The following is a 22,642-nucleotide window of genomic DNA, read 5'->3' as shown; positions in this document are numbered from 1 at the left end:
ATACTTTGTACACATCACTGTGCCATTTATACCACACCAATGATGTACTGGCACTTAGCTACTGGTGGCCTTTAGTTACGATGCCACTATAGTGTTATATCTGTCACTACTGTGACATATTGAGTTGATTTGGGGATAATGCATTCACCACCTAATAGCCTCACCGGGGGGCTGTCACGTTGGTGTATGTACTTGGTTATATGTGACGCGGTCCTAGATAATAATAATAATAATAATAATAAATAATAAAAAGTGGTCTTTACTTATTACGGCAGTGAGCCATTGTTCTGAACTGAAGAAAATTCAGCTGGCAGACACAGCTGGTTCTGCATTGTTTCACAATTCCGAATCTTACTACTTATAATTATGTTGCTGATAATGATAACACTATAACACTATATCGTACTACTCTGTAATGAAAAAGTATAGCCTCTGATCCATGTACATGCATTCTGTGTTCCAATAATTTTATTAAATATATAGCTATACCTCAGCTGCACTGATACATAAGTGCGCTGTGATGCACTCATTCTCAATAAATACAGTGGAACTGGACTGACACTTTAAGAATGACAAAATTTTACTGCCATAAGGAACCTCGAGATTGTCCATTTTCAGAGGTTGTAGTGGTACAGGTCTACAGGGATCCATACAGAGGTTAAATATACAGTGCCCTATAGCTACATGGAGCTGAGTAGTTGTATAAGAGAGGTTCCATTGTATAACACCATAATTGTCTTCCACAATGTCAACACTTTGTCAAGACTAGATGTATTAATTCAATGTCTGTTAATAAAAATAGTAGTTAGCTAATATTGTAATTATCATTGTAATTGTATGTATATAATTGTGTTTTTTTTTTCTCTTTTTGTACCTTGCCATGCCCACAGTAGTGCTCTAGGCAGCCTACTCTGTGGTCGCATGCAGTCCGAGGTTACACATGCTTTTCTTTTTCATTCCTGTACATATTTTCTCATGTAATGATGGCTCTCTCTCTCACAAAAAGCACAAAGCGGTACTATCAGAATTAGCTATACTTCATCATTCCGCCATGGGCTAGCTACTCTCAAGAATATAAGTATCATTTTAGAGGTATTTGCATCGAACAGTTGAAGGTATTGGCCTATTGGGAAAGAGGGAGATGTAATGAATACTTCACTTCACTAAATTTAATTCACATAGTGGGTGGTAACCCCTCTAAAATTTCCACCATAATATAGCACAATAGTATCTCATGCAGAATCTGCAGGAGTATGCATTGTGCTACAGAGTAAAATACCATAATCATTCATTGCTGATAGCTATAAAATAGCTGCATTGTTATGGGAGTGAACCTTTAGTTATCCACAGACCTGATACTTAAAACTAGTATTGACATTTTATGGAATTGCCATGGTGCAATTTAGAAGTACATTAGTTAAGAAAATAATGTGTTTTTGTTCTTTATGTGTATGATGGGGTCGCATGTAAATTTGTGCCACACTTATACATGATTTCCTGCAGTGATGTGCAATTTCTACAATTTCAAAATCTCAATTTCGCATTTCCACTTGCTAAGATTGGCTATTATTTATTTACAGATGTGTATAGACAGCACCAAGACATTTTATTTTCTATTGCTATAGTACATGTACATGATAAATCAGTTATGGTTAATAGTGCTATGTATATTGTATTAGTGTACAATATATAATAATGGCAATTTCAGAAGTCATTACAGTAGCATCCTCTGCTGTCGTGCTATGAAAAATATAAACACATCTCACAACATACATCAACTAATATAAGTGTATGTATGCTGATATTATGACAATGCATTTCATTGTCATTTCAAGGCTCTGGACAACTATTGTACTAGCGTAAAGGACTGTAAGTCGTGCACCACAACAAGTCACACAGTTCCTACTTCTATATGATACGTGTCATCAAAGTATGTAAATTTACTGAAGCTGATTACTGTCTTCTGACCCTATTTGATGGGTGGTAAGTTGCACGACACATGCGATCTCGTGATGAAAACTGGCACAGTAAAATATAGGACTTGTATAGGCCACGCGACTTGTTATGTCACAATGGAAGCAACATTATCAGCACTACAAAGTATGGATTATCATTATAAACAGTGTCTGCCATGGCCAAGCCAGCTATTGAATAATGTATTCCAATAAATGAATTTTCAAAAAAAAAGTTCAGTCACAAATGCTACCAATTTAATTTTATAAGCTGATTCACAAAACTTTACTGTGGGGGCAAGCCCCCCAAAACCTTCCTTTGTCATGCTTTGTACATTGTTTGCATATTTAATTGTATCAACTAGTTACTACCTTCTTGGTACTTAAAATTTTATTGCTACACAGTCTGTACATCTCTTACACTTCTGAGATTTGATTTCCTTGGTTAAATGCCACACCTTCAATAGTAGCCACACTTGAGTAGTGCCACAACTGATTTCAAAAGGCTTAAACATCCTTTTCATTGAGTGGTGGCTAATTTAGAATAGTTGCCAGCATTGGTTAATTGAGAGGTAGTAAACACCGCGGTGTTTAACCAAGTAAATACGGTATTGTGCTATAATGTTGACAATTATAGCAGCCAATTAACCTAAACTTTCAGTCAACTAGAAGAGCTATAGTGTATTAAGTTTTAACTGAACACTCAATTGAAGATTTTATATAGTAAGTAAGTGAAGTAGTCTTACACTGCAACTATGTAAAACTCACTCACCTACGTCAGTATTTCTCATTATGTATTTGTCAATTTGAATTCTTGGTCCAGGTGTTGTAAATGAGTATCCAAACTTAAGCAGACTAGTATTACTTGAAATCATTTTTGCCATCGTCATTTCTATTCCTGCTCCAGCAGAATGTTTCTATATGGAACAAACATCAACAATCAAGAGTTGATTTACTGTACATATATGCACACCTGATTTGATAACTTCAATTCTTTCAAAGTGTTATTTTCCTTCAATGCCTGCAGAATTACCTAAACAACAGCACATTTTTTAAATTGTTATAAAGAACAACATACAATCAGTAGTTTTGTGAACACCATGAATATAAAAGTCTATATACATACAAGAGCAACATGTGTGTACATGTGCAGTACCTTAATCCCGGCACCTGTCAAATAATTGGTGTCCAAGTTAAGACTTTGAAGAGTTGAATTGTTCTTTAACACAGAGACTAACATCTGTAAAGTTGAATGACTCATGTTGTTGCACACAAGTTACATACCCACAAACAGTAATAATTATGGAAATGGACCCAGAGCTAAACCTTTTAATGGCAAAATGTTTGTACCATAGAGTCTGGTTGTTAGGCGCATACACCTAATAAAAGTTCACGAAAAATATTGTGATCAACATAATTATAGTTGTTAAGCGCATGTGCCTAATAAATAAACCTTGTTGTAATTATTATGGATTCACTCTCTCGGGGTAGTGTGAATTGCAGTCAATACATGTACCAATAGTTTGAGTCCAGTTTTTGTGCACTGAATCCTTTGTGTGGAGCATACTACAGAAGACCGCTTTGCTTGGTAAGCAAAGGTACGTATTTTGGCTTTGTACTTCGTGAAATTTTGTATTATACACTATTAGCAAACCCCTAGCACTTCTTCTCTTGTATAGCTTCGTCTCATGTTGGAGCTTCGTGTTCATCCACATATGCTTATCAACCATGATTAAGTACGAGAAATGGGTATGCGCTTAACAGGTAATATGTGCTTAATATACACGTGTGCTTAACAACCAGTCTCTACAGTATACAAACAAATTACATAAACCCAATCCTGGTAAGCATTATTGTATCTATGGTACACTGTACCAATATATACTTTCAGATCACAAGTTGTATTTGGTTTACCAAAAAGAAAAAGGGCTATTCCATAATGAGTGAATGCGGAGCTTGCATGCAATTATACAGTACATATGTAGGCTAACCTTGGCATGATTATCACCTAATTTAGTCCCAGCCAGCTCTAATGTAGTTAAATAAGTGTTAGCTACCAAGGCATCACATAATTGTTGAAATAAGTCCTCCTCCAATCGAGGATGATTATTGAGGTTCAAAGTGGTTAAGGTTGGGTCAAGCTCTTGGAGACGAACAATAGTTTCCTCAATGTCTGTGTTCTGTTCTAGTAGTTGAGGAAAAATGATCGGAGGTTTAGCTACAATAGACAAAATACATGTGATGACATTGCACATGGCATTAATGAAAAGACTCGTCATGTTAGTCTATTGAATATTCACTGAAAGTTAATGTACAAAAAAACATGCCACACATTCTTGGGTACACATTATATTCACGGTTAGAGAAACATTCTCCATGTGTAGTGTTAAAGTACAGAATTTAATTATAATGCTATAGTTTTAAAAGATATCAAGCAGTGCAACACAAAAAATCAAGTACAACTAGCCATGCACACTCCTGTATATAATATTCTTTTTTTAATAATTACCATTGTGCCTGTAGTGAACACACTCTGTGCTCTATTATCTACAGGGTATGAGCATCCTAACTTGCTATGTATGAAATTTACTCACACAAAAACTTTACATTATTGTACAGACCTTATGATATTTAAAATCGTATAGCAATGCACACTTTACTATCTACCTGCTGGTGATTTATATGAGTACACATTAGCTTTAAGACCAGTTGCAGGGCTTGCTTTGCTTGATGTACTCCGCAACTGATTTGATGCCTCTTCTAACCCAAGTTCACCTATACTCGCAATGTAAAACATATCTACTGTATACGATAATGTTTACTACTTACTGACTAAATCCGCAAGGTCATCTTGTTCAACTAAAGACAACATTTGATCTAGCTCATCAGCAAACTTTGATCTCTTAATTTCCTTTTTAGTAGAGTCTATAGGCTCTTTTTCCTTGTACACTTTACCTCGTATATCTTTCTTATAAGGAATGTAACCTTCACCGATCTACATACAATATAGTAGGACTTACCTAACCACAGGGCATATATATATATACTAAAGCATTGAACACATCACATGTGCAATTAAGAACATACTTAGGTATAATAGACATCATGGAAAAAAGTGATCTATACAAAAGCTACCTCTTTTGGAACACAAATGTACATATATGAAATGTTTCAATATATCACCATCATGATATTGAAACTGATATTAACATGCAGTATATCTGTAGGATAACCCAGCTGTTATGTGATAGAAACAGTATCATGTTCATAGAAGGTATAAATCAACTAGTGATTGCTATCCATTTCACCTCTACCACATAGCATGTATAGCTACATAGTGCATGCGTACTTTAGAGTTTTCAGCTTCTTGCTTAAGGTGTGTCATTAGATGGTCTCTGTCAAATGGACCAGTCGGTTCCTTTGTAGTTTGTGGTGGCATTCTTTCTGAAGGATGAAGGCATGTGTTCTACAATGAAAACAAAATAATAAAAATATACATACAAACTATGTACCATTATATCTATGTTACAGCTATGACCATATAACCTTGTAATAGATTCTACGGAGGTCAAGCATAAAGACACAGTATATGTCTATAATCTAGCCATAATACCTACATACTATAATACATACTTGGCCACAGACTCATCATCATCTTATAATTATATTTATGAATCAACACATGCATGTAATTTGCTGATATAATAACTATATGGTCAATTAACCAACCATACCAACGTCACAACAATAACTCTAAAGTATGCAGTGGATTTCTATGTACTGTACTAGTAGTTCTACATGCCTATTACATTACTTATTGTTATAAATTTCATCTGCCACCAACTTATATTGATCCTTAGTACTATACTAGTAAGAATCCTTTGTACAATATAAAAATTCAACTCGCAGCTACAGTAGTTTATACCATCCAAATGTATAGTAACCTGTTTAAGATTATGAAAACCGTCACAATGTCTCAACAACAGAAATGTGATAAAATTATCATCATCACTTATCCCTAGCACAATAAACACTGACAGACTAACTACCTACAAGTTTATAAATAACATCACCATCTGTATGATGAATAGTCTAAAACATGTAAAATGCTTATTATTTCACACTTCCACACGACTATATATGATATATAATACGCAAGAGTATCGTGAACATTAATGAATAGCTATATACTGTAACACACTCACTCCACAAAAATAAATACCCTGTACATCCATAAGTGTTAATTATCTGAGATAATTTACTGTACTTAGGTGCATATCTACATAGCTACAGTATGTCAATGTACATGTACATGTCATTACCCTAGTCTTCAGACTGGTGTTCAAACCTAGCACCGAGTTTGATAACCAGTGGTACAATGCATACTGTTAGCCTGAACTTTTAATATCCCACTGCAAAGGGTACGTATTGTTAGGTAGAGACACTCCTATATATCAACATTGCACAAAATATAGTATTTTACCAACAGCTATCACTTGTAATCCCTCTGTACCCTGTATTATTGACAAGACAGTAACATCTGCTACACACCTTATCCTACTCATCAACCACAAGGCATCAAGAAAAGCTCACCCATTCTCCTATTCATGGCAAACACGATGGTGCAACGACTCTCAATGCTGTACATTGCTGTGTTCCTAAGTATTAACTATTTTAGTAAGCGCCTGTAATTTATTTTCCCTATCAATATAGTTATTTCTCAAGAACGATGAATATGTGACCGAATTTGAAAAAACCAGGCTTCCACACACATCCAGTTTTATGAATTTAAAGGACCATAACTCCAACATGCATAGGAGTATGCCATACGTTTCAATCTTTGATCTGGCACTTAATAATACTGCATGTGCAAATCGTAGGTCAATAGCTTCCTGAGAGGTCAAGTTATAGTGAGTGAATTGGAAGCCTGGTTTTGTCCACTCTAGCGATTGAAACATGGCAGGATAGACATCACTGAAGCTGTGGATACACCCAACATTTTTAGAACTGGACTAAAATCATTGTACATGTACATGATTGGGTAAAACCTGAGCACACGTACCAGCTAGCAGGGGCTAATCCAATTAAGTTATATCATACTATCTATAATTCATTCATTTTCTTGCTAGTACAGTATCTCTGTTCAGCACAAATCATGACTTACATCAGGATCGATGAAATCTACTAGATCTCCTATCTCCTCTTTGGAAAGAGCAGCCAATATCGCATCACTGTCAAGTTCATCTTTGGCCATTGTCACTCAGACCGCTACAACACCGACTGTCCTTGGCGTACAGCACTTATATATTTTTTTTCTCGGTTGGTCTGTTTTGCTCAATGTCCACGAAATATATACTTTCAAGAAACTGTGAAATCGACACCAACCAATTGTGTTAAATTATTAGAATACAAAGCAAACGTTTATGTTCTGATGTGTGATCACAAGCGATGGGGGTGAAAACGCTGTCTGTTTATGTTGTAACATGGCTTCTCTCACTCTGCTTTATCATTCATGGTAATATAACATGTGTTTACACTTGTAATGTGTGGGTAGGGTATTGATCGCTATACGTATTAATACATGTTGTGAAAAGATATGAAGTTATATGAATACAAAGAAACAAAACAAAAAAAAATTGTGATGTATTTCTTGTAGATTTGCTTGGGAGGTGTGTTAATTTTTCACCCTAGTTACTAAGGTAATGTTCACGAAAAATAGTCCAGCATGACAAAACTATGGATGCATAAAAATTCCTGTATGTTATGTACTTGCCATCACCTTCCCTTGGCTACATGATACATCACCTTGCATCTTGATTAGCTCATATTCGATAAAACAGCATGTTTTGCATATTGAAATGAGCAAATTTCCCTAATTTTGTAAACACACATAATGCACTGTATGTTTGCATGGCGTTTATGTGCTGTGTAATAGATTTCATTAATCACAGTGTTTGGTCAGCGATCAGGAGATCTACGCATAGTTGGACATACTGAAAGTGTGACTGGTAGACTTGAGATATATTATCGTAGTCAGTGGGGCACTATCTGCATTGAAGGGTTCACGATAAAAAGTGCAGATACTGCTTGCAGACAACTGGGTAGAGCTAGAGCATTATCATTCAACAAAGTTGTTACTGTTGGGTATGGACACTGTATATGCATACAGATGTAACTGTTCTTTGCCATACTTATCTACAATAATGCATGTACTACTGGAACACTTTGCTTTGAAAATGTAGTGAACAGGGTACTAAAATTTTTAGAAGGAAAAAGTAAAGAAAATCATTGTCATTGCAAGCAGTTTATTGAAAATTACTAATTACGTTTTAGTGCTGGTGAATTAACCATTGAAAATGTCATCCATTTTTCTGAAAAACCAATGAAAAATAATTTTGCAGGATTTTAATGTTTTCAGCAACTCTAAAATGTTATTTTTTACAATGAGTCCATACTACTTTAATGACATCTAATGTTTTCATTACAATTTCTAATTCCTTTTGCAAGTAATTGGAAATTTTGTGCCCTGTTCATTACATTTTTAAAGCCATGCGCTATGTGTTCCAGTAGTGATAGTTTTATGCAAACAATTGTTTTATTTCTTGTTGTGCATATAGGATTGTTGAAGGTACTGGCCCAATATATTTCTATAATGTGAGGTGTCGTGACAATGACGTTCTACTAGTGCAGTGTCCCTATCTTGAGAATGACAATGATTGTTCTCATCAACAAGATGTAGCAGTGATCTGTTGTAAGTGTTTCAACATGATTCACAATTACAGTAGAAATCCCTATATGTACACTACCTGTACCTATAAAGTGAGAAGGAACATTGTTACAATTGATATGTAATTTTTTCTATACTAGTGAATTGCTAGTCAGCTAGCTATTTGTATATGTAATAGGATGGATGGCTGTGGTATTCGGGATTAATAGTGCGAGCATTGTAAACAGGAAGGAGTAAAATAGTGCGAGACGAAGCCGAGCACTATTTCTTTCCTGTTTACAATGCGAGAACTATTAATCCCGAATACCACAGCCATCCGTCCTATTGCAAATTAATCCGACAACCATAGCAACTGTTACTAGGCAACATAAATTCAAAAAATAACCACTACAAAAGACCAATCACACATAGCAACCGTTGCTATGATCTCAAAGTGACATTTACCTTAGCAACAGTTACTTAGCAACTGTTGCTAAGCAACCACATTGTTGCTATGCCATGGGACATCTATCACTATGGTAACACTAGTTGTCAAGTCAGACATTTACTTCTAATAGAAACACACCACACTATTTTAGCCAATCAAATTAGTATTACAGGTTTTTGTTAAGGGACCTTGACAAACAAGTGATACTAATTCTATTGGCTAATCGCTTGACGTATTTCAATATAATACATTAAGCTGCTATTGAGAGTATTATACAGTAACACATTCAGTTGTTGGATTAATTCAGTAAACACTATATAGGTTGTTTGCTAGGTACTAGTGAGTCATCCTCAAGTTTTAGTAAGGTCATTCAGTCATTTAAAAAAACTGATTTACCCCTCAACAACAACCTGCTCCCTGGTAGGTACTTAGCTGCCACTTGTAAATTAGCGATTCCAAATATTTAAGTGTTGTTCTTTACTTTGTTTTGTACTTATATATACGCAAATGTATATACATTGGAACTTCTCTTAAAAGACCCTCTGTGTAAACAACACTATGCATTTAACCTCCATATAAAGGACAATTAAAACCTTTAATTCAAGTTTACCTCTGATAAGTGACAAGCTCTAATTAAAATCATTCGGTCCCAAACTGTCTGTTATATAGAGGTTCCACTGTAGTACAAGTAGTTAGTGTGTTGCTGTCACCAAGAGTTCATAATATCCACTCCCTTAAATATTATGAACTCATGGTGTCACCAAGAGTTCATAATATATATATATATATATATATTATATACTGAGGAGAGTATCCTACTCTCATATACCCCTGTAGAAGGGCATATTGTGAAGTTATGACGTAGCACTTTTGAGTTTGCCCATTTTTCCTTGTATAATTAATGATGTCATTAGTTGAACATGGTATCGATTGAACGCATGCCTAACAACATTGCTAGCAACCAAATTAACTCCAGCTCTAAGCATTTCTCACCGAACTACAATCATTCCTTCATGGGTTTTGTAGCCATTTCTTGCTAGGCTATTCGCGAATACGGCTACTCTGAGTGTCGCATGTGGGAAATGGTGCTAACGATTCTTGCACTTTTATGGTTGCTCGTACATCACAAACCACAACATCTTGTTGTTACATCATAACTTCATGTTACGCCCTTCTACAGGGATATATGAGAGTAGGATACTCTCCTCAGTATATATAATAATATTATTATGAACTCTTGGTGTCACTTATATATGTACTCGCTCCAACCACTTTTTTTTATATGCAGCACATGAGTCCTTTCAGTATGAAGGAGCTGTAAGACTTGTAAATGGCTTATCTACATCAGAAGGAATACTGGAATTTTCTTTAAATGGTGCATGGGGCACTGTGTGCAGCACCTTTGCATTTCCAAGTACTGCTGCTAATATTGTTTGCTCTCAACTTGGATATGATGAAAGTATTAGCAGCAGACGTGTAAGGTACAAATAATCTGTACTATGTACTTATATGTTTACATTGATGACAAATTCCCACACAAAAAAACTATTTGCAAGTAAGTTGATTCATAAGAAAACATTTGTGAGTATAGCTACCTACATGTCTGAAAAAAGAACTATTGACTCTATTAATTTTGATTGTCGATCTATATAACTCACCTTTACCAAGAAAGGTTTTGTTGTGCACTTTTACATTGCTTGCAATCATGCACAAAATTAATGTCTTGGAAAGATTTGGTTATCCCATAAATGGCACTTCCTGTCATCTATGGTCAGATGGATATAAAGAAAATACCAGCAAAATAAATTTCAAACTTACTTCTTTTTTCATGAACGCTTTCTTACTAATACAAGTACTTTAGCATGCATAAATTTAAAGTAACACTAAAAATTAAGTATATGGGAAGAAATGAGTATGTATATATGTTAACTGTTATGTATAAGATGCTTGATGATTATTTTATGTAGTAACAGAGGATCAAATAGTCCAGTCTGGTTAACCTTAGTCAATAATTGTCAGACTAGAAGCTCCTGTTTTTCTGGTTGCTATTCAGTAGAATCACCGGTGGATTTATCATCACGTTGTAATCATACTTCTGATATTTACATCACATGTGGCATAGTTGGTTCGTACATTGCTTAACAAAGAAGATGTGTCATGAATAGTGAATTATTTATTTGCAGTATTGTCTTCACGACAAACTGGTGGAACTACTGCTCCCCAATGCATGCCAAGAAATTCTAACAGTAAGTGATTTCTGTACTTACATATCTCATATGAAACACTTACCAAACCATGGAATAGCCTGTATTGGTACTGGATTTCACATACAAATAATAATTATGTTTGTGTGTGTGCGTGCGTGCGTGCGTGCGTGCGTGTGTGTGTGTGGTATGTATGGATGTGTGCATATACAGTAGAGAGTTGATTATCCTACCTGTTATAGGGGAAGGGTGTTTATAAAGAAAAGTAAAAAACCGTTATTCGTTTATATAAAGCATTGTTCAAGTACTGTAATAGAGCATACATCTATTGACAAAATGCTCTAATTAAGATTCATGGTAGTGAATCGCACTGCCAAGAAAGTGAAAACTGCATGCATAAGGTGATGAGTAATGGCTTACCATTAATTTTAGACACCTCAACTCAAAGATGTATAATAAGCTTTCAACTTTATATCAGACACCAACAATACTTGTGTCTATACTAAGTCACCGACTGAATATGAAGTAAATCGGTGCTGAGGAAGTAGCACAATTGTTTTCTGTCGTGTATGCCCAGCTGGTTTGCCGTTCTTTTTTTTCTTCCCTGAATTTGTATTATGAAGCCAGGGGATTACATACCTACCTGGACTCAATAATTGGAATCGTCATCATGAATGCACTCTAAAAGTCTCAAGAAAATATGATAATTGAAAAGATGATAATTCTTTTTTATGTGTGCATAAATCTGTTAGGGTACTGGACATTGTGTCATGCTAGAGGCTTGTAAAAGGTGTGGAAGAGGTGGTTGACATGTGTACCAGGTTGGTTAGTACTGTCAATTCAGAGCAGAGGTGGTGGAAACTCTGGAAAGAGGTCATGCTAGATATTGATATACTCTGATAGAGCAGTCAATTACTGTAAAAAATTTCACATTAATTGCTAGTGTTAGGGATAACGAGTAATGTAATATTATATTTTTGTGGTACTAAGGAATATAATATAACGAAATACACTATAAAAACTAGTAATATAACACACAAGTTACTTTACTTACGAATGTAATGGGTACCTAAGTAATTAAGGAATCTAATATAAGTAATTTTATTACTACAAGTAACTAAATTACTAATCTCCTTACTAATCCACTGAGTAACGCCTAGCCACAACGAAGTAACGAAGCCCACCTCGAATTAATGAATGAAGCTTATTGATCAGTTTCTTTCTCTTGAATACAAATGTAACCAAGATCCCAACAACTAGTGGCGGAGGAAGTGGTTGATATGAGGGGGGCCTGACCGGAGTATAGAGTCTCTAGCTGTAGCAATTATAGCTTTCACAATGTCTCAAAGTTCACCAAAATTATTTTATAGCAATTTTATAGGTACAATTTAAAGCATTTTAATTTAAACACCAACTTTTAGTCAAAACTATTTAAAACAGGCTATTTGCCAGTTAAAAACTTTAAGCTTTTTGCTGTTGACTACATGGCTAATGAACATGTAGCATTTATAAGCAGTACAAAAAAGCCTATAGCCACCTGGAAACATTTGATACGTATACAGTGGTAGCGTGATATCATTCTGAGGGGGGGCTGGGTCTCCTGTAGGGGGATTCAGTCCCCCCCCCCCCCCCCCCCTTTCCGCCACCTATGCCAACAACGCAATCATGTAACATGATAAGGTGCTAGCTGCACATGGTACAGCTTAAGGCTCTGGACACAAATAATATTATGTAATATTATTTATTTTATGGATAATATGTAACTGTAACTAAATAGCTTTAGTTGCAAGTAATAGTACAGTAATATATAACAAGTTACTTTTAAAAAGTAATCACCCCAACACTGTGAATTACTACTTAATTTCTGCAAAAAATACCCTATAACAGTTCTCTAGATACTCATATTGCAAAGAAGTAGCATAAGTAGTAGTTATCATAAAAAAGCCAATTGGAACTTTTTCCACAAATAGTTATTTTGAAAGACATTGCCTTGGTACAACTACCATCATCAGAATACACCTGTGAGACTATGATTTTTGTGAAATGAGATATGTTTCTAATTGCACGATCAAGGGCTTTGAGCCTCTATGGTGTGTTCAATAAAGTCAATGATTCTACTTACAACAACTAACACAAGTAACAAAAGATCATTTTGTCCTCAAGGTACAGTGTGTAGACTAGTGGTTGAGAGTTCCAGCTTTATATTTCCATGATTTAGCTGACAAACTGTGGAATAAGTTTTTGAGCACCTGCCTCGTGTAGAAGTATCCACTGTCCAAACAATTATATCTCCTGCCAGTGCATGAAGTAGTGTATGCTCTAATTGAATTATTTAAACATCCCAATGAGCTTCATTTATGACTACACCAACTGGTAATCATACAGTATTTCTTGCTTGATGAAATTCAGTTTTAGATACAGGTGGGATGGATTCAGCAACAATGACCTGAATAAAGTGAGTGCTCAGTTAGAGTATTTTATGGTATTCTGACTGTTCTAATAGAGTATATCAATTCCATACTATGTACCGCACCAATATTCTGCAGATTTTTGCTAGAAAAAGCTAATTGCAAGTACTGAAAAATTAAATAACATATTTACTCTCAATTTGTATTTCTAAAATTTGGCAGCCAATGCAGGCATTTTTGATTCACAAATTCTCATTCTCAGAAAAGATGCAGGCAGTGGACCAGAACCATAATCACCAATAGGGTGGCCTATATATCCATTGTATTACATAATTGATTAATCTATCGTCACACAAGAAATGAAATTGTTCACAAAATTATACTTGTAAATGTAAGCTTTTTAATTAGTTATCTTATCTCTTCTGATACTCACAAAAATTAATGAAATGAAATCCCTACAGGGTATGTGAAAACAGCTTAGCTATACAAAAAGGGCAACCCACAAAGGTAAAAGTAACTGGTAACTAAAAAGGAGCTGATATCTGGTACAGCCAAGAATGAATGTAACACAACTATTTTATATATAAATCATTCACTTTTGTAGCCTTGCTGCAGTCCTAACTAACTCCTTTTAACTCTCTAATTGGCAGGTAATTGGTCGCCATTTTTCTCTACACTAGCCATTGAAAAGGGTGGCCTAATTGCTTGCCAATAGAAATTAATTATAAATGCAGCAAGATTGCACAAGTCAGTGATAAAGGACCAATGTTAGACTTTTAAAATGTGTTATTTGTATTAACATTTATTCTTGGTCTTAGTTACCAGTTACTTTTATTTTGTGGACACGCCTACTTTTGTATACAGTCAAGCTGATTTTGTATGGGCTTAATAGGTGTTTTGGTTAATTGACGGTACATTTGGATAATCAACAACTCTCTACTGTATTATGTCCTCTTGGTTGTATGTAGCTGGTGATGATAATGATGATGAAAGTAATTCTTCTACTGGTACAATAATTGGGTTATCTCTTGGTCTTGGACTTCCTGCCTTGATATTCATACTTTTTTTCTTATTTAAAACGGGAAAATTAAAGGAATGGAAGGAATCTTGTTGTGAATGTACCAGCAGTACAAGAAACAGAATAACTTCACTCCAAATAAGATCAACTCCCCGGTAAGTGTGCTTGTACAAAAGTGTGATGCATTGTATTGACTGAACTACATACTGTATACAAATTATGCTTACAGTATATGGATGCAATACATGTACAGTGTAAGTAATTTATCCTGGATTTATGTAGAGATGTACCAATAATAAAGTTATATAATCTCATAGTGGAAATTCTAGATACATTCTATGTGCGTTGTATTAGAAGAGCTCAGAAAAAATGTGGGCCTAGTAGTCCAATAGCCTCCCAAGTAGGATGGTTATCAATTAAAATTACTTTATTAAAACAATCAATTTAAATGAAATGATTTAGCAATGTTTGTTTTAAACAAGCATTTTGGTGTAAAATTCAACCTTCATATTGACCTCTATCAGGAATTTTCCATTGGTTTTTCCATTCCTACCCCACATTATTGGCCTATTCAGCTTGAGTACTGCTGGAGGGCCGGTTTCAAAGGCTATGCATGTGGTATGTAATTAGGTATATAATTTTGATGGTTCATGGTAACTACATACAAGTGATAAACTGTGATTGTTGAAACCTGTCTTGAACAGCAAAAGGTATTATTAGCAGCTTTAACTTCATATCCATTGCATTTTAGAAATAATCATTTATACATAGAAGTTTAAAATAATCAGTATAAGGGCCTATCGGTTAACTATTGGTAAAATAGGATTTGGTATTGTAAAAGTGAGAAATCAGTACAATCACGATAGACGAAAGCACAATGATAGTGAAACTTCACCTATGTTCTACTTATTACCTTCAAAGAGATATGCAAGTATGATGTTACTTATGGATATGTTTTCACTAAGAGTTAGACTAAACAGTCTTTTTAGGCTAATTTTTGCTCCCAAATATTATTTTTAAAAGCATTTTACAGTAGTATCTGCATATTTTTACATACATGTTAATTACTGTCCGATAGTAATTTTTCAAATGATAGGCAATACCAATAGCGATACTATCCCGATACTCCAATATGTTCATACTATCCCCCAGCCCTAATTTTAGGATCAAATTACATGCATGGCCAGTCCAGTCATAATTTTATTACTTGACTACAGTATGTATTTGGCTTTCTGTAGTGTTGAATTACAGTCTGAAGATACTACGACAAATGACCATTCATCTGATACTGAACTAGTTGCTACTAGTGAATATGACAGTAGCAAACCACCAGCTTATGATGATGCTTTGACATATTGTAAAACTGTATCACCAGATAATGATGTTGAGGGTTACCCTGAGCCATCTCTAGTAGATGTACCACCACCACCTAGTTATGATTCTGTAAACTAAAGATATCATTTTTGTATATTTTAAATATTTCTATATAAATGCAAGACAATTTTGAACGCTTGTCAAAAGTATGGTCATCAAGCTTTATACAGATTCCATTGTTGCACTCTAATGTATTTACTCTTTCAAATCTTATGAACATATTTATGAACAGAAAATATGGTTGCTAGCTGCTATATACACATAGCTTGAAATGTAAGAGATCATGAACATAATTTTAGCCTCTACCATTAGTTCTCTTAATAATGTTTGGAAATGGGCCAGTGTTCCCTTCAGCTACTATGCATGGATTTGTTACAGCAGTAGTATTTTTTTTGTAAATGAACACAAGATGTTACATGATTGCACACACTTTAGAGCGTTGTTCTTCAAGAGCTAACCGTCCCTGTAGCTCAGTAACTTGTTCATGTAGCCTCCTCCTCATATCTTCACTTTGTTGTAACTGTTCATTCACAGACAGCAGCTGATCTTCCTAAGAAGATAATACATACAATATAATAAATTAAAGACAACCAATCGTGAGGCAGCTGTCTATGTATAGGTGTGCTATAATTTATATAGATACTCCAATAGAGTTGTCAAAATTTTAAACAGAGCAACCCTTGGTTCTAATAGAATAGTAGTGTGTACCTCGTGCATCAGTTACTGCTTCAGTATGTGTAATAATAATAATTTGTAAGCCACATGTACACGTTCAGACAAATTATTTGACAAAAATCCTTCATCACTTATTAGGATGAAAATTAATGCAAATTTTAATGTTGTACAAATTGGTTCTGAATATGAATGTACTATATACACTTGATGCTAGAAAATGATTTGCAGTCCTTATTTTCAAAATCTATCATTGCACCACTCGAGTGCGGCTACTATTGAAGGTGCGGTGTTTAACCAAGTAAATACGATAGATACAGAATCGCTATAATATAATATCAGTATAGAATGTAGTAATACATCACGTACCAGCTCTTGTTTTCTTGAATCTGACTGCTGATATGCCATAGTGTATTGTCGTAATTGCATCTGTAAATGTTGCAACTAAAAGAGAAATGGTAATAAGAACAAACAATTATACATATGAGATATTTGTACAGTCATACGTAGGATATAACATACTGAAATCAACTGTTACATGGTTTGTGCATGACTTTTGTAGTACTTTTAAATACCAATATTTTGGCAAACTCTATTATTTGAAGCAACTGAGATACACTGTAAGCCTTGACTAAATACTGTAGCTGCAGTTGCCAATCAAATTAAAAGACATAACATTATAACATTTTGTTAATAAAGTTCTTTCTATCTTTATACAACAAGAAATATATTCCTTTTTGCATGGCATTTGGTCTCCATCTCATTCACATACATAATACACGTCATAGCTACCTGCTGGCTTTGATCCTCTACAACCTTTTGACTATCTCCCTGAAATACAGACAATAATTTATATACTATTTTAAATGGTACCTACTAATTGTGACTCAAGTTCTTGTTTCTTTTGCTGTGTTTTATAGTTAATTTCAGCTTCTTTATTATACTTGGTTGTCAAGTCTTGTATTGTTTCGTCTCGTTTGACAAGTTCTACTTTTGATATGTTGTCTGCATTGCATGGCATTATGACAGGACAACTTTGTTTGCATTTTTGTCTTACCATTTTCCTTCTTCTTTTCGTACAATTCTTTCAGCTGTTCTTCCCACACTTCTAAATTGCTTTGCATCCTGCGAATTGTCACTGATTTGGCTTCTAAAGTATGTAAACAATTCTAAACAAATTGTGTGAGGTTAATGTTTTTATAAACTGTATATTGTTAGTGTATGGTGAGCTATGCATGCATGGCATATGTATGTGAAGTAACACACAATAATAACAATAATAGCTACACACACATACACACTCACATGCACGTGCACACACGCACACGCACGCACACACACACACACACACACACAAGCAAAGCCTTTGGCTACTGTGCTAGCACAGTCAAGCCTATTCAGTAAACCAACACTGGGATACCTGCGCATTACTAAGGTGCTGTTGGTAAGTACAAGCAAATCCTCCTGAGGCAATCAATCCACAGGAAGCTGTTCCATGTCTCACACACTATGTGAGACAGCTGGAATTGCTATCCCAGTTAATACCAAGTACCCAATAATGTTACAGCTGGGTGGGCTGCTTCCCCCAGTTGACACCAGACCACTAGGTCTCCATTTAACAGCTGAGTAAACTTTAGCTTCTTGCTCAAGGAAACAATAACAACAGCAATTGGGCAAAGCCATATACATCATATCTGGAACCTTTTGATTACCAGACCCATCACTTTTTAGTTGGTAACTGCTTTCTTTAGATTTTGCTGTAAATTATCAAAGCTCTGAGTGCCTATGCTTTAGTGCATGAGCTTGGGAAAGAATACAAAAGTGGCACCTTGCACGTATGGACGTAGGACTTCTCAATAGGGTGGCCATTTTCCATCTCTAGTATTACTATATCACATACCTAAGAATGCCTGATATTTCCAACCTATATACATAAATTGGCTGTTGGACCAATCTCTTGTGGAAAATTTCAATGGCATGGATTGCATTATGTGTGCAAATTAATAATGCACATGACAATATATGTGACCTAGTCTGAGAAAATTGGTCTTATTGCCCATGTCAGCAGATTCGATTTTTCACCCAGGACGCAAAGCTACATGAATAAACTATCTAATTCCACAATCAAAATCAGCTAGACTTGAGTGGTCTAGTTTTGCTGGCTACTTTTCCCAAGCCCAGTGGTGATCCGTACGTGCAGTGTGGAGCTCTGGTCAGTCTGGGAATGACTGTATGTGGCTGTATAGCTCTGTTGTGTTGAATAAGTACCTCTACTGTGAATTTCCTTTCATTTTAGCCAATTTTGAGACCTCAATGGCCCAAAACTTGGCCTAATCCATCCCTACGCCTTCCTTTTCAATTTTTGAAAACCATTTTGCCCGCCTTCCAGACCCCCCCCCCCCCCCACCTCCCACCCCTTTTGCAGCTCGCCTGATACAGTCAACCTCAGTTTAAAAACTATCTAAAATGGCAGGAAACATAGTTGTTGGTTACTTTCACAGCGGATGCTCTGGAAGGTAAGGAATTGGTGTAAAACATGTAAAAGTTTGGTACACATAGCTTCAACCATAGGCGAGCTACAACACCCTAAATACTTAAAACCGGCATTTCTCGATACTTTTAAATAGGCAATAAGACCAGTTTTCTCAGACTGGTTCACATATGTATACATCCAGTGGCATTTCATAAAGTTTAAGACACTATTACAGTATACCAGTACTCTGTAAATCTTATTCACATGTTTTTAAAATGCAGCAACTACTATCTACTTCACTGCTGCATGCATGCAATGTATATAAGCCAACAAGAAACCTACGTAGCTGTCAATATTGTTTACTTCCTACACATAGAAATGCATAATAACTGGTACACATACATGCTAACAGCTGTACCAATAAACTAATATATGGCTATGGGCATTATTGCACATAAAACATTCTTGTGTACTGTACCTGAGTTTGGATCAGGTGGCTCAGGTGGTGGGGGTTCAAACCTCTGTGATCCTTTCTTCATCAATACTGGTCTTCTCTTATTGTCAGTTTCAATTGTGCCTTGAGCAATACTACTCTTTGAAGTGTTGCGGCTCAGCTGCTTTTTACCATCTGCATAATGAACAGCAAAATTAACATGTGGCAAATGACAGTGTAAAGTTACCATATAGCCAATATTGAACAACATACGACAATAACCAATAAAGTTTGGTGAATGTACATGCAGATGTGTGCTGTATGTGCCAAACCTTTTTGTTTCTGCCAAGCTTTGCCTATGGGATACTTTTATTGTATGTGGCTCAAGTTGCCTTACAGCATGGCAAAAACTCATCATGCAGCTTACAGTTTGTGGGGTTTGCAAGTTTCCCTTGCTACACTCAAACATGTGTATGTCCAGTAAATAAATAGCAACTTATTATTAGCCTAATTACATACCAGCTGGAGGTATATCAGTAAACTCCTTTAGTGACACCCGTTTTTTAAGCTTTGGATGGGATTCACTTTCAGGAATTTCTTTTGCTACTACAACATTTTCTTTTGTTGAGTCCCCCACATGATCCAGACTCAAATGGTGCCTTAAAACTGAATCTAAAGCTGCACTCTGATCACTGACAACTGCCATGATTAGCCTGTAATATTACAATCAACAATATATTATTGTTCACACATATGTTAGCCAAATAGTGATGCTGAGTATTAGTAACCACAGAGAGTTCTAATAGCACGATGGAATCTGTGGAAACTATCATGAGATCAGGTCTGGAGTATAGATGTGATATTAGGTGGTATAGTACATGGGCCAGACTAACACTCACCTGGAGATCAACATATAGCTTATATCAAGGTGGTTAAAGTTCTGAACAAACACCTGAAAAATGGAGTGGTGATGTCATGTGCATCTTCCTTGATTAAGTGCAATGGAACAACCAGTTAAAACAAGGAGGATTAGAGTGACAAAGGGTATGGTAGTACATATGTACTGCACTAACAATTATATTACGATTTAATGGTGTTGGTAAGGTGGCTTGCAAAGAAAGTTTCTTTTCAGGTAAACGGTACATAGTTTTTTCCACAGGGGACATTTTTGCTCTAGAATAACTATATCCAGAAATTTATTATGCAATGTCAATGATTTGAGAGTAGAATTCCAATAATCAACATGACAGGAACGTAAACTGCAATGAACCTCACCCTTAAAAGTATAGACGTTAGAAACTGATGATGCCTTAGCAGCAGAAAGTGCATCATAAACAACACCTGGTACATCAGTAGATTGATTGATTGAATGATTGATTGATTGATTGTAACTTTACAGTACTGCATACAAGTATAGAATAACGGATGTACAATTAATAATAAAATCTTTAGGGTACAGTACTGATGGTCTGCTAGCTCAAGGCTACCGGCCATTAAAAATCTACAATTTACTTACCATATTACATTACTTATAAAAGTTACATTACTTATACTTAAAGAGTTACATTAAAGAGGGGCGGGGTGTGTTGGAACATCTACTACATAGGCTTAAAAAATGAAACTGAGGTATGTACACTTAAGGGTTGTCATGTCTAAAGTTTGATAAAAAATGTGACCATAGAAACGTATATATCCTTGTCTTGTTCGTTTTAATAGATAAAGATAAGTCAATAGGGGTAGGGCATTCCACAGTTGAGGGATTCTATTGAAGAAAAAGTGTCTACCTACATTATTAGTGTCTCTAACATGAATCAGTAGATATTAAAAGAGACTGGCGCAATTTAATAATCATTGGGTCAACAGAGTGTTTAATAGCCATGATATAAGACAGGTTCAGTGCAGCTACGAGGCAAATTTAACCACTGTTTTACAAACTTCAGTACAGAGTCAGTGATTCGGGTGGATTGATTGGATGTCACCGTGAGTGGCCTCTACATGTACAGCAATATGAAATGAAAGTGAAGTATACAGATGTCACAAAATTTTTAAGGATCCACACTTTGCATTTCCCTCTAGCTAATAGAACAGCTAGTTGTCAATACGTTGGAGTTGTTACAACCGAGGTTACAACTAACAGCTTAGCATTAGTTTTATATCATCAGCAGAATTGATAATAGCGACACCCCGAGTAAATATCATTTGCAAGTCGGCTGGCTAGCAAAATTCAGTCCAAATTGTCTCAGCTTTACCATGGGAGCCAAGGTAGCTGGCTTAGTAACTTATACACAACAGAGTGAAAATGTGTTTCCCGTATTAAAATACCCAGTAGACCTACTAGCGATAGAAGCCGATGGCTTTGTTGGCTACAACATGTAGGTTAATATGTATAATAGTTGCAGACGAAAGGAGATGCTAAACTGAGATGCAATCTTTTGCACAGCGTAGATTATGATAACACGACCGTTGTACCTTAAATGAATGTACAATACCATACCTTTGCTATCATACACCGAGGTTGCGATCCGTTCTTCCTCTAATCGTAGATACACTGTGTATTAATACTGTATCCAAGGTCCTGCCACGCCCCTCACATTAAGCGCATAAGTAAAATAACGCGTAGAAAAATAATTTATTGAAGAGGCGTTTACATTTAGCCTCCATTGACAGACAAGTCATTGTACAACTGTCAAGTACTTTCTACCTGTCTGTAGTAATAGTTTCATGTCACCACTTTAATCTTAACAATAACTCTACACGATCTCATCCACTGACTTTGCAGACTCGATCTTCTTCCATCAATGCATTTAGATATTCCTTCTATGTGAACACACCATTTGTTTGGAACTCAATCCCATATGACATTTTGTCCTTACCATCACGCTTATTTAGATCACAGCTCCAATGTTACTTGTTTAACTGATGTCTCTCACTTAGTATTACTTTTTGTATAGTTG

The 22,642-nt window shown here is 35.5% G+C and overlaps 3 protein-coding genes across 3 annotated transcripts; 1 reads left to right on the top strand and 2 right to left on the bottom strand.

Annotated features, from left to right (window-relative positions):
- Positions 1–1,583: 1,583 nt before the first annotated feature.
- On the bottom strand, positions 1,584–7,374 carry LOC136238947 (tropomodulin-1-like). Its single transcript, XM_066029665.1, has 9 exons — positions 7,117–7,374; positions 5,302–5,418; positions 4,782–4,947; positions 4,620–4,727; positions 3,944–4,170; positions 3,109–3,192; positions 2,926–2,985; positions 2,725–2,869; positions 1,584–1,740 (listed from the first exon to the last, which is right to left on the bottom strand). The coding sequence occupies exons 1-9, from the start codon at positions 7,204–7,206 to the stop codon at positions 1,715–1,717; spliced, it is 1,023 nt and encodes a 340-aa protein (XP_065885737.1). The 5' UTR covers positions 7,207–7,374; the 3' UTR covers positions 1,584–1,714.
- Positions 7,325–16,346, top strand: LOC136238945 (neurotrypsin-like). The gene is made up of 8 exons (XM_066029664.1): positions 7,325–7,467; positions 7,904–8,096; positions 8,570–8,703; positions 10,395–10,587; positions 11,074–11,231; positions 11,290–11,352; positions 14,687–14,891; positions 15,975–16,346. Exons 1-8 carry the CDS (start codon positions 7,401–7,403, stop codon positions 16,186–16,188), a joined length of 1,227 nt encoding a protein of 408 aa, XP_065885736.1. The 5' UTR covers positions 7,325–7,400; the 3' UTR covers positions 16,189–16,346.
- Positions 16,347–16,478: 132 nt separating this feature from the next.
- Positions 16,479–22,296, bottom strand: LOC136238949 (uncharacterized). The gene is made up of 8 exons (XM_066029670.1): positions 22,183–22,296; positions 20,208–20,401; positions 19,734–19,883; positions 17,840–17,932; positions 17,660–17,787; positions 17,575–17,613; positions 17,152–17,226; positions 16,479–16,660 (listed from the first exon to the last, which is right to left on the bottom strand). The coding sequence occupies exons 2-8, from the start codon at positions 20,392–20,394 to the stop codon at positions 16,523–16,525; spliced, it is 810 nt and encodes a 269-aa protein (XP_065885742.1). The 5' UTR covers positions 20,395–20,401; positions 22,183–22,296; the 3' UTR covers positions 16,479–16,522.
- Between the last annotated feature and the right edge of the window lie 346 nt (positions 22,297–22,642).

The sequence above is a fragment of the Dysidea avara genome, chromosome 11, assembly GCF_963678975.1.
Source record: "Dysidea avara chromosome 11, odDysAvar1.4, whole genome shotgun sequence".
Classification (NCBI taxonomy): domain Eukaryota; kingdom Metazoa; phylum Porifera; class Demospongiae; order Dictyoceratida; family Dysideidae; genus Dysidea; species Dysidea avara.
Note: the sequence above shows the minus strand (reverse complement) of the source record. Positions and strands in the feature narration are given on the sequence as shown.